The 15,229-nt window shown below is 52.5% G+C and overlaps 1 protein-coding gene across 3 annotated transcripts in view; it reads right to left on the bottom strand.

Annotated features, from left to right (window-relative positions):
- PLEKHM1 (pleckstrin homology and RUN domain containing M1) overlaps positions 1–15,229 on the bottom strand; it is a 53,103-nt gene that overhangs the window by 791 nt on the left and 37,083 nt on the right. For 2 of the 3 annotated variants that reach the window (XM_079133201.1, XM_079133202.1), the window contains exons 8-12: positions 14,288–14,433; positions 9,858–10,051; positions 5,997–6,060; positions 5,419–5,576; positions 4,542–4,679 (exon numbers count right to left, since the gene is read on the bottom strand). In XM_079133201.1, the coding sequence (XP_078989327.1) occupies positions 4,568–4,679; positions 5,419–5,576; positions 5,997–6,060; positions 9,858–10,051; positions 14,288–14,433 (674 nt within the window). In that variant the 3' untranslated portion in view covers positions 4,542–4,567. Of the gene's footprint in view, positions 1–311; positions 1,094–3,251; positions 4,680–5,418; positions 5,577–5,996; positions 6,061–9,857; positions 10,052–14,287; positions 14,434–15,229 lie in introns of those variants that run through there. The other variant, XR_013762758.1, reaches the window with a different exon arrangement.

The raw sequence follows: 15,229 nt of genomic DNA, 5'->3' as shown, positions 1-15,229 counted from the left end.
GAGGTGCCCTGCTTGTACTGCCCGGGGGACAGGAGCCGCAGAGGCGCTAACGCCTGAGTGGGCACTGGGGGCCTGGGTCTGGTCGCCTCCCACCCTCGAACGGAGAGCTGCTCCTCGCCTACTGCTCTTCAGGGGATCCGGCCGACAGGACCCTCCTCTGGGCTCGCTCAGCTCCAGCCCCCAGCGCTGTGCGAAGGGGACGCGCCGTGCGGGGCGCTGGAGTGAGGACAGGCCACCTGGGGCACCCTTCCCTCCCTCCCCCTGCTCAGTCCCCCCCCCCCAACGCCGCCCAGCCCTGCTGGCCCTGGCACCTCAGGGCGTCCGTCCGCTGGCTTCTCTTCCACTTGCCCCGACAGACGCGAGAGGGTTCGGCGTCCGGTGCTCCCTCCTCCACCGCCCGGCTCCCGCGCTGCCCTGTTTCCTGTTCAACAATATAACGAGGGAGGTACCGGCGGAGAGCACCCGGCAGAACTTCCTCCTGGGCTGGGGCTGGGCTGCGGTTGGAAGAGACAATCCCCGGTGTCCTAGCTTCCTGTCCCCTCTGGGCCGGGCCAGTGTCCCAGGAGCAGAGACGCCACACCTTCCCCCGTGCACCTCCTGGAATCCTGGGCCACACCTGGCTGTCTCCAGAGAGGAGGAGGCAGCCGGGCCAGGATCGGGGGATGAGTGGGGTGGCAGCCTCCCACCAAATGCTCCTGGCCAGATTTCCCTCCCTTCACGCCCCTCCTCCAACTAGTAGGGGAGGAGGGCCACCCTCCAATGTGTTGGCAGGGTAAGCTCGGAACAACCTTCTGAAGGCCAGGATTTCTTGAGTCCAGTTCCAGGGTCCTCCACCTTGGAGGTCTTATCTTTTGGAATCTGCTGCCTCTGGGAAAAGCAAACTTACCCCTGTGACTTGGCCTTGCACTCACTCCCGACTTGGGCAAGCCGCCCCCGTGGATCCCAGCTCTCAGGGTGGCAGGAACAGTTGTGCCATCTCCCTAGGTGCTTGTGCTGAAAGCTGGCTGCTTCAGGTAAGTGAGTTGAGGGTTTGATTGGAAACTGAATCTGGTCATGCTTGTTCTTGAACTCCATTTCCTCCACATCTTTGACCCTGTTAGGAGTTGCCCCCCAGGGAGTCCTCCTTGTGCTATGTAGAATCTCTGCATCTGCGTTCTGGAGGCATGTTGCGATCCCCGAAGGCAGGCATATAGCAAAACTCAGCACTGCCCTGCATGCTTAGAAAATAGTGACTGGATTGGACCCTCCCCACCTATCCTAGCTAGGCAGTGTGGCTGGTAGTGGTTGTACTCCTTGTTTGGAGTCTAGTAGGCTGATGCCCAACTCTGCCCTGTGTTGACCTTTAGACACTGGGAGTATTGCTTTATGTGTGCATCTCAGTTTTCTGTCCAATAAACTGGGGAGAGTTAATGCCAACTTCATAGGCTTGCTGGGAAGATAAAATGAGATGCACTAAGAACAATGGCAACTACACACACTTCATTAGTTATTATTACTACATTTATTGAGATGGGTTGGGTTTTGAGGTTGGGTTGTAATCTCCAAACCTCCCATTCCCTAGGTAGAAGGGGAGGAAGGGGAAACATGTGGCCTTACAGGTACTTTGGGCTGAGTCCAAAGGCAGGAGAGCACAAGCTCACGTGTCCTTGGCCCTCCACTGGGCCTGCCTCCTGCAGCCCTCACACCAGCTCCTCTTTGCATCTCTGGGCTTACCATCTACTGCCCTTGGAAGAGGGAAGACCCTTGGGGGAAGATGGGGCTCATGGATGGGCAGAGGGTGCCAATGATGGGCTGAGAGGGATCTTTAATGGCAGGAAACTGTAGACCTGAATGTTATTCCTTTTTTTTTTTTTTTTTTTTTTTTTTTTTTGCAGTGCTGGGGATTGAACCCAGGGCCTTGTGCTTGCGAGGCAAGCACTCTACCAACTGAGCTATCGCCCCAGCCGGAATGTTATTCTTTTCTGCTCCATTTTCCTGCAAACTGACTTTCTGGGGAATTAAGTCTGTTTCCTTCTTTTGTTCTTACATGGATAGTTGGGGGCTTCTCCCTACAGGGGCCTCCAGGGGTTGTGAAACTTCTGAGAAAGGATGGTAACCAAGTAAAAGTCACTTTGAGCCCTAAATCCAAAATTCATGATTTCAGGGCTCTGCTCAAGCCACCTGTTCCCCTCCCACCCACCCCTTTCACACTGCTTTATTTCTCCTGTATTCCTGAGGTGTCCGGTGATCAGTGTGAAGGGGCTGTGTGTTGACATTTAAGGCGCAAGAAAAGAAGCCATGGGGGAGTTCGCTTCAGTTGCCATAGACAAGTGTATGAGCGAACCTCCCAAAGTCCCTGAAATCCCACCCCAGGGGACCCTGACTCCTGGGCATGAAGGGTGGGATGGAACACTGTTGTCACAGGCCCTCTTCTCCATGGCCATGCCTGGAACACGAGTTGCCTGCCTCCAAGTGTCCTTCACTGACCTGGAAACCTCCCTGTGCCCAGGGTCTAACAGGAGAGTGGGGGGCCCATCCAATGGTTATGATGACTGGTCCCCCTACCTCCCATGGTTGAGTTAGGATTCAGAAGTCAGACAGTGATTAGAAAGATCAGGTCTTTACTGCAAAATCACTCAAAAATCACACAGCAGCACTTCCTTCAATACATTGCAAAATCTAGGGCCAGAGCCCTACTTTCTAGAAACAGTTTATTGCATAAAATAACATTTTAAGAATAGTGTGGGTACTACTGAGGATCACCTCAGCTTTCCACTGGAGGTGTGGGGGTCAGAGTCAACTCATCTGACAGCATTAGCAGCTTTTTGGTACTGGAGGAGGGGGCAGCTCTAATGCACACAATCCCAGGGGTAAGGAGGCCCCTTCAGGGAGGGCCTCACTCCTGCTGCTTCCCAGGGCACCATAAGGAATGTACTCCCAGGCCCAGGGCCCACACCAGGCCACACTCCTGCCCACTCAGGGACCTGGGGCAGTGAGAGCTCTGATCAGGCCGTGTGGATGGGGAGAGAGTTAATGCTGGCTGTGGGGTGTGGGTGGGTAGGGATATGGACACACTTCCTGGCTCAAGAGGCTCTGGTGCTCTGAGCACAGGTGTGCACCACCTTCCACAATGGGGACACAGGAGCTGTGTGGCAGCCTCCGCTGCCTGCCTACCGCCTCCTCTGTTCTATTGCACAATTCATCCAGCTCTGTGGGGCTGGGTGGGTGACTCAGCAGCTCTATCACTCCAGGGAGGATGGGGGAAGGCTCACCTTGACAGTGACAGGTACATCTCCACCTGAGGCCTCTAACTCCAAGCTGAGGGCAGGTGAGACAGTGAGAGGAGCCCGCTGGGTCCAGAAGAGGACGGGAAGGCAGCAGAGACTACACCCACACTCCCCAAACCTCAAGGACCTAGACATGCCTCGAGGGAAACTCCAGGCTCCCATCCAGCCCCCGGACCCCCTTAAAAAAGCGAATCTGTTTCAAGGAAATTCTCCAGGCGCTGGCGGCCCCTTGCTGGGCAAGTCCAGGGCAGCTTTGGGAACTCATGGCTTTGTAAGACTGAGGCTGCAGAGGCATCCACAGGATAGCTTCTCTGCATGTCCCTGCACAGTTCGGCAGTGGAAGGACAGGGTCACTTCTCCACAGGGTGGGGCTCGGCAGTCATGACACCTGAGGCAGCCCCTGCCCTTGGCTCACTGCCCTCTCTGGGGTTCAGCCTGCTCAGGGGTCAGTCAGGCAGGGGTGTGACCCTGAGTCAGTTTGAGGCAGGTCCTGCCCATCTGTGGAGGAGTAAGGTGGGTGGGATGAGGGTGGGCAAGATGAAGGCCTTCCCCCAACCGAGGAAGGCTCAAAGTGCTGACAGTGCTGGTTTTGAGTCATTTCCCTTCTGCACAATGACCCCAGACTAGAGAAGAGGCGGGGGCTCTGGCGCTGAGAAAGGGAGGGCCTTCCAGGTGAGGAGCACGGGGATAGGAAGACAAGATGAGGTGGGAGAGGAAGGACATGGTCCTCAGGACTGACCTTGTCCTGCTGGAAGCAGTTTGGCACATGGCACTCGAGCTGTGAGCAAGCAAGTGCCAGTAAGGACGAAGGAAAGGCACCTGGTCCACAGACAGGCTGTCTGCCTGCCTTCGGGCCAGGCCTAAGTGGCTACTGCACATCTGCCAGGGTGAGAAGGCCTGGATTTCTTGGGTGACTTGTGTAGGGTCAAGAATAAAAAAATATTTTCTGTTGACATATGAAGGGGAAAAAACCCACCTTAAAAAACTAGACCTTTTAATCAGGAATGTGGAATTGAAAATGTCCCCCAAGTCTCATTCCACAGTGTCTGAACAGCCCTAATGGAGGTGTGACAGTGAGGTGAGCCCAGCCCGGTGAAGGACCTCCTTCAGCCCTCTTGTCCCTGCTCCTGGGACAGAGGGTGGTGGGAGGCCATGGGGTGTCATTGGGCTTCCTGGCTTTCTCTGGGAGGCCCGTGCTCTAGTCACACCTGAGGGTCTTCCTGACAAGGGGAGACAGCTGTGACACCAAGAGGAGCCTGGGCTGATGGCACCCCGGCTGGGATGGCCGGCAGGAGATCGGCCTAGGTCAGAGTGCTCTGTTCCTGGTATTTGCGCCGGCGGGCACAGCGGGGGCAGCCTTTCTTCACCACAGCCTGGCAGCTCAGGTGGAAGACCGTCTTGCACTCAGCACACCTGGGGAGAGAGCACGTGCGCAGTTTGTGCCAGTTGGCTGGAGGCTGCCTGGGGTGGGGGCTGGCTAGGGCTCTGGTCAGAACCCATAGTGAGGCTGTGTGTGCTCGGCAGCCCCACCTGCCTGCTTCAGAGAGGAGATCCACAGCCATGCTGGCCCACTGAGATTCCCCACCCACCTCATTTCTCACAAGTGCTGCTTGAGTGTCCCTAAGTGATTTCTTGCCTATCTTTAAAAATAGAGTTTGAAAAACAGTGCCAGGCCCACGCAGGGCTGGTCCTGGCTGGGGTGGACCTGCTGGAAGTGGAGGAAAGTGTCCACTGGGGCAGTTTTCCACTCTCCATGGGATGAGGGAAGAATGTCTGGGTGAATTTTCCCTTCAGAGGCTTCCGATAATGAGCAACGACTGGGGACAAGAACAATCACTACAGTGGCAGGTGCCACCCACACTGTGAGCCAGGCCTTGTGCCAGGGCTTCAGGGCGAGGGCCAGAGCTTGTTCAGTCCCTCCTTAGCTCAGACGCAGACTGAGGTGGGGTTCCCTCCTGGAGCCAGCAGCCTCCTCTTCTCTAGGGCCATGGATGCTCAGTACAGGAGGAGAGCCACGTGAGCCCCAGACATGGGCTGCTCCAGACCACTGTGCCGCCTGGGCATGGGCACAGAGTGGATGTTCACGCCTCCTGAGTGACAAAGCTAGGTCTGCTCCCTGGGGTGTTGTGTGAGCTGTGGGTGTTCTGCATACCTGACTGTGGTGTCAAACTCAAAGGGGAAGATGATGTCATGGTGGTGGCAGATCTGGCAGATGAAGCCCCGCTGCGTGCACAGGTCACAGTGGTAGACGTGCTGGGAGGCAAACTCGATCAGGGCCTTGAGGAACCCTTCGTACACCCCGTCTGCGATCTGCAGGGATAAGCACAGGCCTGGCCTCAGGAGATGCACTGCGGCACCAGGCTCCCTGCTGGGAGGTACTGCCTCCCATATGGGCAAGGAGACCGCCCCAAATCAGGCTGCACCTGAGGTCACTGGGAGTTACTGGATTTACAGATGAGACCAAATCTACTCTTGAGGAAGGCAGTGTTCTAAACCTTCAACCCAGGATTCTGGGTCTGCTGGAGTGCCTGATTACTCCAGGGAACTTCGGGGGCCTGTCACTGCCCAGGATGCACTGGGGCAGCAGGGAGGCCCATTCTGAAGTGTGAAAACGCTGAAGACTGCTATCTGGTCTCAGTAATCTGAGGTATTCCTCTTCCATTTCTCTTTCTGATTTCTCCAGGAATGAGACCCCTCTAAAGAGGTCTGGGGGGAGCTGGACATGTTCACCTGCTGGAGGTCAGCAACGCTGAACTTGTGGGGAGACTCCAAGAGATAATTCCTGTGGTTGAGCCTGCAAAGAAAATACAAGAGCTTCCTCAGAAGGACTTGGGAGGAGGAGCACCCTTCGCTGTCTGTCTTCCTTCCCTCAGCACTGCTAACCAGCCATAACCTCCCGCCTTGCCAGGCAGGGCTAAGAGCACAAGTCAGCTGAACGGGACTTGCCGTGGCCTCCCAGGTAAACTAACCAGCTGCTGCAACCTTGGGCAAGTTACTTAATCTCTCTGAACCTCAGGTGTCCTCTGAGAAGTGGAACTGTTTTTGAGGATTAAATAATGTATTTAGAGCACTTGGCACAGTGCCAGCACATAGTGAAGCACATAGTGAACACATAATTAATAATGATGAGGATGAGGATGATGAAAGCTGACAGCCAGTACCAGGAGCTGGCTGAGACCTTACACTCAGTCACTGATCTATCCCCTCAAAAACGCTGCAGGGCTGGGCCTGTTGCAACTCCCATTTTGAGAAAATGGGCAAATGCAGAGAGCTTAAATAACATGCCTGGGGTCACATGCTTAGTAAGAGTCAGAACGGGAGCTTGAATGCAGGTATCTGGCTCTTAGAGCCGGCATCCTTCTCCATTCCACTGAGACACTACCACCATTACATACCAGGGACCCTGCTGAGGACAGAAATGCATAGATGTAGCCACTGCCCTCTGGCAGCTCCTGGTCTACCTGAAGGACAGACATTCCAGTATCTGGTTTCAGTGCTACATGAAAGGAACTGAGACATGTTCTAAGCATAGTAGATCGTTTCAGAGGGGAGCGGAGTGGAGGACAAGGGCTTAGCCACCAACCCTGTTTTGGTTCCCACCATACCAATAGCAGAGACTCTGGGTCACATCCTGAAGGATGGAGAGGAAGTGCCTGCAAAAAATCCCTGGCACAGATCCCTAACTGGCCTTGCTCATGTGCCTGTGCAGGTCCTGGGGAGGGGATTAGCAAGTCAGAGGAAGCCTGGGAACCTGCACCAGGATGCCCCGGATATCTGGAGCAGATGGTGTCAGGCATCGGGAACGGGGGCTTGGCCTACCCCATCCAATGGCCTTAGCTGTGGTTCAGGGGAGCCCAATGTGCAATGGAGAGGGCAACAAACATACAGGCAAGCCACACTGTGCCATGTGGGGTGAGGACGCTGCCAACTTGCCACTCAGTTTACCATGCTGGTTTCCTTAGTAAACTTCCAGCTTTCTGGGAACAGGAAGCTGCCATTTATCACCAGGAAAACATGGTGGGAGAGAGGCACACAGGCTGGCTCCAAGCTGGAAGGAAGGGTGGGGCTGACTTGGATGGAGAGGTCCCTGTCATCTTGGAAGCCCCGGGAGCCAGTCGGGCCTAGAGCTTGATCTGAGAGTCACCGTTCCCTGGGCCTGTCACACTCTCAGTAAGGTTCTACAACTGATTTCTCTGCAATGCTCTGTCAAGGCCAGAGAGAAAGAGGTACCACTGGCCTCCAGGAGAGGAAGGCCTGGGCACTGGAGCAAACCCTGGCCTCCTCCGGGCCTCGGTTTCTCATCCACACAATGGAGAGACCCCCTCTCAGTCTTCTGCTGTGAGGCTGATAGCCTGGAGAAGGGACCAGAGAGAACTTCGGGGCTTTCTGGGAGACAGTGGAAGCTGGAGAAGGTTACTTCTCAACTCCTGTAACTTATGCAATGATGGGACAAAAAAGGGCCCTGGCAAGGCTGGATGATCTGCAGGTCTCAGGTAGGCATCCTGGGTGCTACCTGCTTCCTGACCCCTCTTCCTCCTCTGTTTACCCCTACTCAGCTATTGGTAGGAGCCACCAGGTCTGGTAGGGCCATCCCTGTGAGCATTTATTCGATGGTTCCTTCCCAAAGTCCTGAAAATGCTTTTTTAGAGACACGTCCCAGGCCTGAGAGAGGACACCTTTCTCTAAGGAGACCCACCAGTCTGTTGCCATTGGCAAGGGGCCGCTCCTCTTGACTCCTCCCATGTCCTGCCCATGTCCTCTCCTTTCTCTTCCTTCCAGCATAGTCAGGCCTTGCCAGACCCTGGGGTCAATAACGACACCAGCCACCTTGCCAGCACTCTCTCCTCAGCCCTTACATCCTCTGTTGCCAGAGTGGTCTCTTATCACAGACTGAACCATGATAGTCTGGGCTCAGACCCTTCAATGGCCCCATGCTGGTGGCAGTCCAAAGGACTTCAGTGGAGGACATGGGGCCTCTGAGTTCTGGCCCCTGGCCTTGCAGTCAGCTGTCTTGAGCTTGTTTGGGCCCTTGTGAGCTGTGTTCCGCTCACTGCCCACCTTGGGTCCCTCATCCAGGAAAGCCAAGCCTTCCCCTGGCCCTTTCTTCTCTAGCTATTTTTCTAAACCCCAGTTCAACAAACACAAGATGCCCCTGGTGCTGAGAAAGCTCTTTTCCCATGTGCTAACAGTGAGGTCTGGGAGCAGATGGTGGAATTTGATGAGCTGATACAGATGTTCTGCTTCATTCCCTTTTATTATAAACACCCCTTTCAAATTGACTAACTTTGTAAAGAAATGAATTACTCTGATTTCAGAGACCCAGCAAAGGTGAACACGAAGCCCATGCTGGGCTAGCAGAGGTTTCTGACAGGCAGGGAGGCTAAGTCTATCCTGAGCCTGCAGTCACCTTCCACCCCTGGGAACCAAAGGCCTCCAGGCCCTGGGTACCCAGGAGCTTCTTGGAAGGGCTGCCTGGGGGTGCGGCTGATCACACACTCTCAGAGGATGCTGCCATGGACAGCAGCAGCAAACAGTGGAGGGAGGGAGCACGGGCTAGCAGGGAGGAGACAGGGAGCACAGTTGTCATCACTGGGCTAGCGTGTGTCCCTGGCCTGCCTCTCGTCACACTTCCTGCCTCCCTTTCTACTCCAGACAATGTTCTCCCTGTGCTTTCTGTGTACAGTGCCTTCCTCTGGGGCCTGCACCTGCTATTACTCTTTCTGGAACACTCTTCCCCTCTTCTACCTCCTACTTACTTTTCAGGTCTCACCTTGGGAGTCATTTCCTCCAGGAAGTCTTCCCCACTGGGACTTCCCTCCCCTAATCACTTGAGTTTCCAGGCATCCTTCCCCTCACCCCACTGACCCGGTTGGAGTTGCTGGTTGGCTCATTGCCTTCCCTCCTAGATCAGAGGCTTTCAGAGGGGAGAACCTGGGTCTATCCTACTCAGCATCTTCCCTGTACACCTTGCCAGGTGCTTGGGTATGTTAGCAATACATAAATTACACACACACATATATATATACACATATAGGTATATACAAATATAAATATGTATTTATATGTGTGTATGTGTGTGTGTGTGCATATATATATATTTATATATTTTTTTTTTTGGTGGTACTGGGGATTGAACACAGGGGTGCTCTACCACTGAGCTACATCCCCAGTTCTTTTTATTTTATGAGACAGGGTCTCACTAAATTGCACAGGCTGGCCTTGAATTTATAATCCTCATTCTCAGCCTCCCAAGTAATCAATTTGTTCATGAATAAATAAATACATGAACAAAAACCACCCCTGAGGGGCTGGGGCTGTAGCTCAGTGGCTGGGTGCTTGCCTAGCCCAAGTAAGGCACTGGGTTTGATCCTCAGCACCACATAAAAATAAACAAATAAAATGAAGGCATGCTGTCCATCTACAACTAAAAAAAAAAAAAAAATGAAAACAAAGCAAAACCTCGCTGAAGGATGTGATGATTCTGCAAGCCTAATGGGAAGTTCTCTGCCCAGCCCTGGCACTGCTCAAGGGGATGCCTTGCCAGGGCACTGGCCCAGAGTGTGCTGGCCTCTGCATGCGGGAGGAACTCACCTCTTGCTCAGCTCCTTCAGGGCACCACTTCGACACAGGCCCAGGTAATCCCCGAGAAGCTTCAGCTGCTCCCGGCTCCTGCCAATGAGGCGCATCTGCTCCACATGCTCATACAGTGAGGCGTTCACCAGCTGCAGGTTGACCAGGGGCTGGGTCCGGATCTGCGCCAGAAACTTCAGGGCCTGCCGACAGACCTGGGGGCACCACGGAAGGGCCGGCTGTTAGCAAGCACCTTCGGGCTGAGCGCTGCATTGCCCGACTCTCACCTGCCCTGCAGCTCTCTCCAAGGGATGCAGTGCTATCTCCATTTTACAGACGAGGAAACTGAGGCTCACTTTCCTACTTAGCCAAGAGCACACAGCTCAGAAATGTCAGTGTGACTCCCAAACCAGCTGTCCCTCTAATGACACCCATGTTGCCCCCTCCCAACCATGACAAGATGTGGGAAGTCACTCTGGATGAGGCCCCCTCCCCTGGGCCTCACAGACCTTCCTCACTCTTTCCTGTCCGCCCAGCTCCCTTTTCCTGCCTGTAGGAAACAGGTGCTCCCCTCTGGGCCCTGACTCAGGAACCAGGTGACTGGTGGGGCAGCTCTAGCCACAGGAAACCACAGAGCAGACACAGCTTAACAAGGTTCCCCCTATGCCCTGGGCTCTTGCCAGCAGCAACCACTAGGACTCCCCTGTGACTCCATAGAGCTGAGTGGTCAATCTCTCAACAGATGGAGAACTCTCAACTGAAGGTTCCACTCAGGACCCTGGCCCTAATACTAATGCCAACAATTGTGCACCTACTATTAGCCAGACATAGGGTCAGGGGCCTTGACCATATCCTCTCTTCATCCACAGAATAACCTGTGGGGAGAAGTGGCATCATTCCCATTCTATAGATGAGGAAACTGAGGCTCAGAAAGCTAAAGTGGTTTATCTGACCTGCCGATGGAAAGTGGAGCCCAGGTCTAAGCTGCAGCCTTGTTTCTGACCACCAGGTTGTTTCTGAACTCCTGTGGCATGCTAAGGAGCTGGGGCCGACTGGAGGAAAATCAAAGCACCGACCTCAGGAGACTATTTATTTGGCAGTCCTGGGAATTGAACCCAGGGCCTCACTAGGCAAGTGCTCTACCACTGAGCTACATCCAGCCCCCTTTCTTTTATTTTGAGACAGGGTCTTGCTAAGTTGCCAAGCTGGCCTTGAACTTGGGATCCTGCTGCCCCAGCCTCCCAAGTTGTCAGTATTACAGGTATATGGCACCATGCCTGGCAGATTATTTTGAGTTTAGCTTAAGAGATATTCCATGTGTTTGGCACAGGGCCTGGCACAGAGCTCATCCTCAGTAAATGTGACCTTTTGTCAGCAGCTGTGTAGGAGCCTACCATGGTCCATTTGTCCCTTTGAGGGTCAGAGAATGTAATGGGGTCTTCAGGAGAATTGGTCCTATATCTGGGAGCTGGGGAGACCTCTGGTCTCTTGTCTCCCAGCTCCACCAGCAGCTCTCTTCTCCCGTTGCCATGAACAACTCCTTTTCCCATGTCCTAGAGCCCTGAGGTACCAGTCTCCCAGCCCAAGGGCAGCCCAATGGCAAAACCCTGGTGACTTGGGTGAAATTGCTGTTCTCCAGCCCTGGCTCAGCTCTCCCCACAAAAGCCTCTGGCCTTGAGTGAGGCTCAGATGAAATACACATAGGAATGAGTGCCAAACACTGCCCAGTGCTACAGACCAGCAGGGACCTTGTGCTCCCCAGGGACTGTCCCTGTCCTGTGGGCGTGGAGGAGAAAGACAAAAGCAAAAACCCCAGTCTGAGGCTGACATCCTGCCAAGTGCCAGCTGGACCTCAGCACAAGTGGGTCAGCCAGAGCAAAGAACAAACAATAAGGTCCCAAAGCCCTGGGCCAGCCACTTTCTGTTTTGAATTTTCTTGTCTCTCTCAGGTTACTGATTTTTTTTTTTTTTTTTCAGTGCTGGGGATCAAACCCAGGGCCTTGTGCTTGCAAGGCAAGCACTCTACCGACTGAGCTATCTCCCCAGCCCTAGGTTATTGATCTTTGACAGAGAGCTGGATACTTCCTGATCTCAGATAAGCCTAGAAAAGTATTGCAGTTTCCTAGGGAGAAGGAAGAGCACAGGATTCCAGCAGTGAGTAAGGAGCGGTCCGACAGAAGTATCAGGATCTGGGGAAGAGGGAGTGTGCTCACTGTCAAAGGTTCCTTGCGTTCCTGGTGATTCTGAGGGTTAGTTTTCTGTGTGTAGTTAAATATTACCGAGGCAGGGGTGGCGATGGGTGGACAACAGAACGGCCAAAGTGAAATTACCTTTGGGGTTTCCCCTCCCAGGAGAGTGGAATTTACTTGCGCTCTGAGGACACATCCTCAAGCCAAGACTGTGCAGCCTGCAGGTCCTGGGCCTCAAGAGAAGCAAACAACTGCTTCCTTGTATTTCTGTGTCTATCTGAGTAGAAATCTTTGTCTTTGGGATGAAGGCAGATTTGAAAGGAGAGGATGCATGGGATAATGGGATAGGATGGAACAGGATAGGATAGGGTAGGGCAGGACAGGGTAGAGTTACTAATGGATTTGTGAATGGATGGATGGATGGGTGAACAGGTGGTGGATAGACGGGTGGTCTTGAGGCAGACTCTGAACAAGTGAATCAGGGATAAGAGGTGTGACTGGCCTCAGAGGAGGGAAAGGGCAGTGTTGCAAGGCACTGTTATAAGTGACAGGCATATACTGCCACAGGCTTCACAATGGACACAAGACAATACACTATTTTTTTTGTGGGGGGGGGGCTACCAGGGATTAAACCCAGGGACACTTAAACACTGAGCCACATCCCCAGCCCTTTTTTATATTTGATTTTTAAAAATTTATTTATTTTGATTCATTGTACACAAATGGGGTACAACTGTTGTTTCTCTGGTTGTACATATATTTGAGACAGGGCCTCACTGAATTGCTTTGGACCTCACTAAGTTGCTGAGACTGGCTTTGGACTCACAATCCTCCTGCCTCAGCCTCCAGACCCACTGGGATTACAGAATTGCCGCTGCCATGCCCAGCCTGAGACATACGCTTTTATTAAACCTCCTTAATAAAAGAAAAACAAACGAACCAAAAACCTTAAAAGATGAGGGATCTGAAGCTAATTTGCTCATGATAACACAGTTAGAAAAGTGGCTAAGTGCTGGGTGGTGGTGGTGCATGGCCATAATCCTAATGGCTTAGGAGGTTGAGGCAGCCTCAGCAACTCAGTGAGGCCCTAAGCAAATTAGTGAGAACCTGTCTCAAAAAATTAGGGCTGGGGTTGTAGCTCAGTGGTAGAGGGCTTGCCTAGCCTGTGTGAGGCGCTGGGTTTGATTCTCAGCATCACATATAGATAAATAAATAAATAAAATAAAGGTATTGTGACCATCTACAACTAAAAAACAAAATTAAAAAATTGAAAATTAAAAAAAAACAAAAGGGCTGGGAATGTGGCTCAGTGGTTAAACACCCCTGGGTTCAATCCCCAGTGGAGGGGAGGGAGGAGTGGAAGGAGGGAGGAAGGAGAGAGAGAGACTAAGCCCAGTTAGAGAAGAGGACAATCTGAAAGATCATAGAATATATTTTGTTCAAAAAAGAAAAAAAAGAATATATGTTGTTCAGAAGCATCTGGTGGACATAAAAAGTACCCAAGATATAATATTAAGTGAATAATGCCTGTGATAAAGCAGGACGAGTCCAAGATGATCCCAATGTCACAAAAAATAGATGTGTATGTAAATTAATGCCCAGGAAAGACTGCACCCCAGAATACCCGTAGTGAGTATCTCTGGGTAATGACACACAATTTTGATTTGTCTTTGGGCTTTTCTGTAAGTTTTAAGTTGAACAATAACCATGTATTACCTTTATAATACAGAAAAAGCACACTTTCAAAAATGTGAAATAAGTAGGCCACGCAGGGCTGGCAGTGTAAGTGTAGTCACCTGGAGTCCTCAGGTTTGGCAAAGCTAAGGCTGAACTGCTCTAAGGGGTGTGGCCTGAGCATTCACTTATCCAACAATCCACCCACCCACCCAACTACCATCCACATGTCCGTTAATATATCTGATCTATCCTATCCTGTCCTTCTTCTCTACCCACCTGCCTACCTGCCTGCCTACCTAGTTGCTGGTGCCTTAGTTTTGTCTGTTCCTTGGAAGCTGCAGAGAACCGTCCTCAGATGTCTACCTGGGGACCCAGGCAGGTGTTCACAGAGCTCTGTTCAGGGGCTACAGATAGGCCCCAAGCTTTTTTCTTGGTCCTCCCCACATCACAGGTCTTAAATGAGCGATCCTGCTCCCCAGAGCCAAATCACTTCAAACAAACAAACAGCAGCAACAAAAAGGGAAGAATATTCCTCGGTCATTCAGCAGCCCTGTGTGACCAGGACTCACTAGGCCTGAGACTTACCGGGCGCTTAGTGAGGTCCCAGTTGTGGATGATCCTGGCTGGAATCACTGAAGCATCATCTTGGTGGCAGATGTCACAGTAATAGAGGCCAGAGAAGGCACAGAGTTTGGGTCTCACAAAGGAGAAGCCAATCTGCCGGGAGCAGCCTGGGGAGATAGGCATGGGTGAGTGAGCAGAGGGGCCAGGGTCAGCTCTAGGTAACAGAAGCTACTATGGCGGGAAGGGCCTGCTAGTTAGTATTTTTTAAAAGGAGAGTACAAAGGTAAAAATAACTCACTCATATTTCCACCACTAATGATTAACACTATTAATACAATAACACACTGCATGAATTATCATCACCATTTTATAGCTTAAGAAGATGATGCTTAGCCAGATGCAGTGGTGCATGCCTGTAATCCCAGTGACTCTGGAGACTGAGGCAGAAGGATCATGAATTCAAAGCCAGCCTCAGCAATTTAGCAAGGTCCTAAGCAACTCAGTGAGACCCCGTCTCTAAATAAAATACAAAATAGGGCTGGGGATGTGGCTCAGTGGTTGAGTGCCCCTGGTTCAATCCCCACTTACTCCCCCAGACCAAAAAAAAAAAAAAAAAAAAAAAGTTGATGAAGAAATCTGTCTGGTTACATCACAACTAATTTACACATGGAACTCAAGTTTGGGCTTGGTTGGTCCCAAAGGCTGAGCTCTCTTCCTTCGTCCCATGGCTCCACTGCTTGCTCCCCAACACCAACCTCCTCTCCATCCACCCCTCTACTGGGGCCTGTTAGTGCAAGCAACCAAGTCAGGGCCTGGCCAGCAGAGAAGGAGCTGAGGAAAGGGGGCTGGCCACAGGAGTGGATGGGGACACTAAAAGGAGGCAGGGTGGCCTGGACATTTCCTGGGGCCAGCCTGAACCCTGAGTAGCCCATTATTTCAGAACAGAGGGGTAGAGCCAGTTTC

Source organism: Sciurus vulgaris, assembly GCF_902686455.1.
Source record: "Sciurus vulgaris genome assembly, chromosome: 3".
Classification (NCBI taxonomy): Eukaryota; Metazoa; Chordata; class Mammalia; order Rodentia; family Sciuridae; genus Sciurus; species Sciurus vulgaris.
Note: the sequence above shows the minus strand (reverse complement) of the source record. Positions and strands in the feature narration are given on the sequence as shown.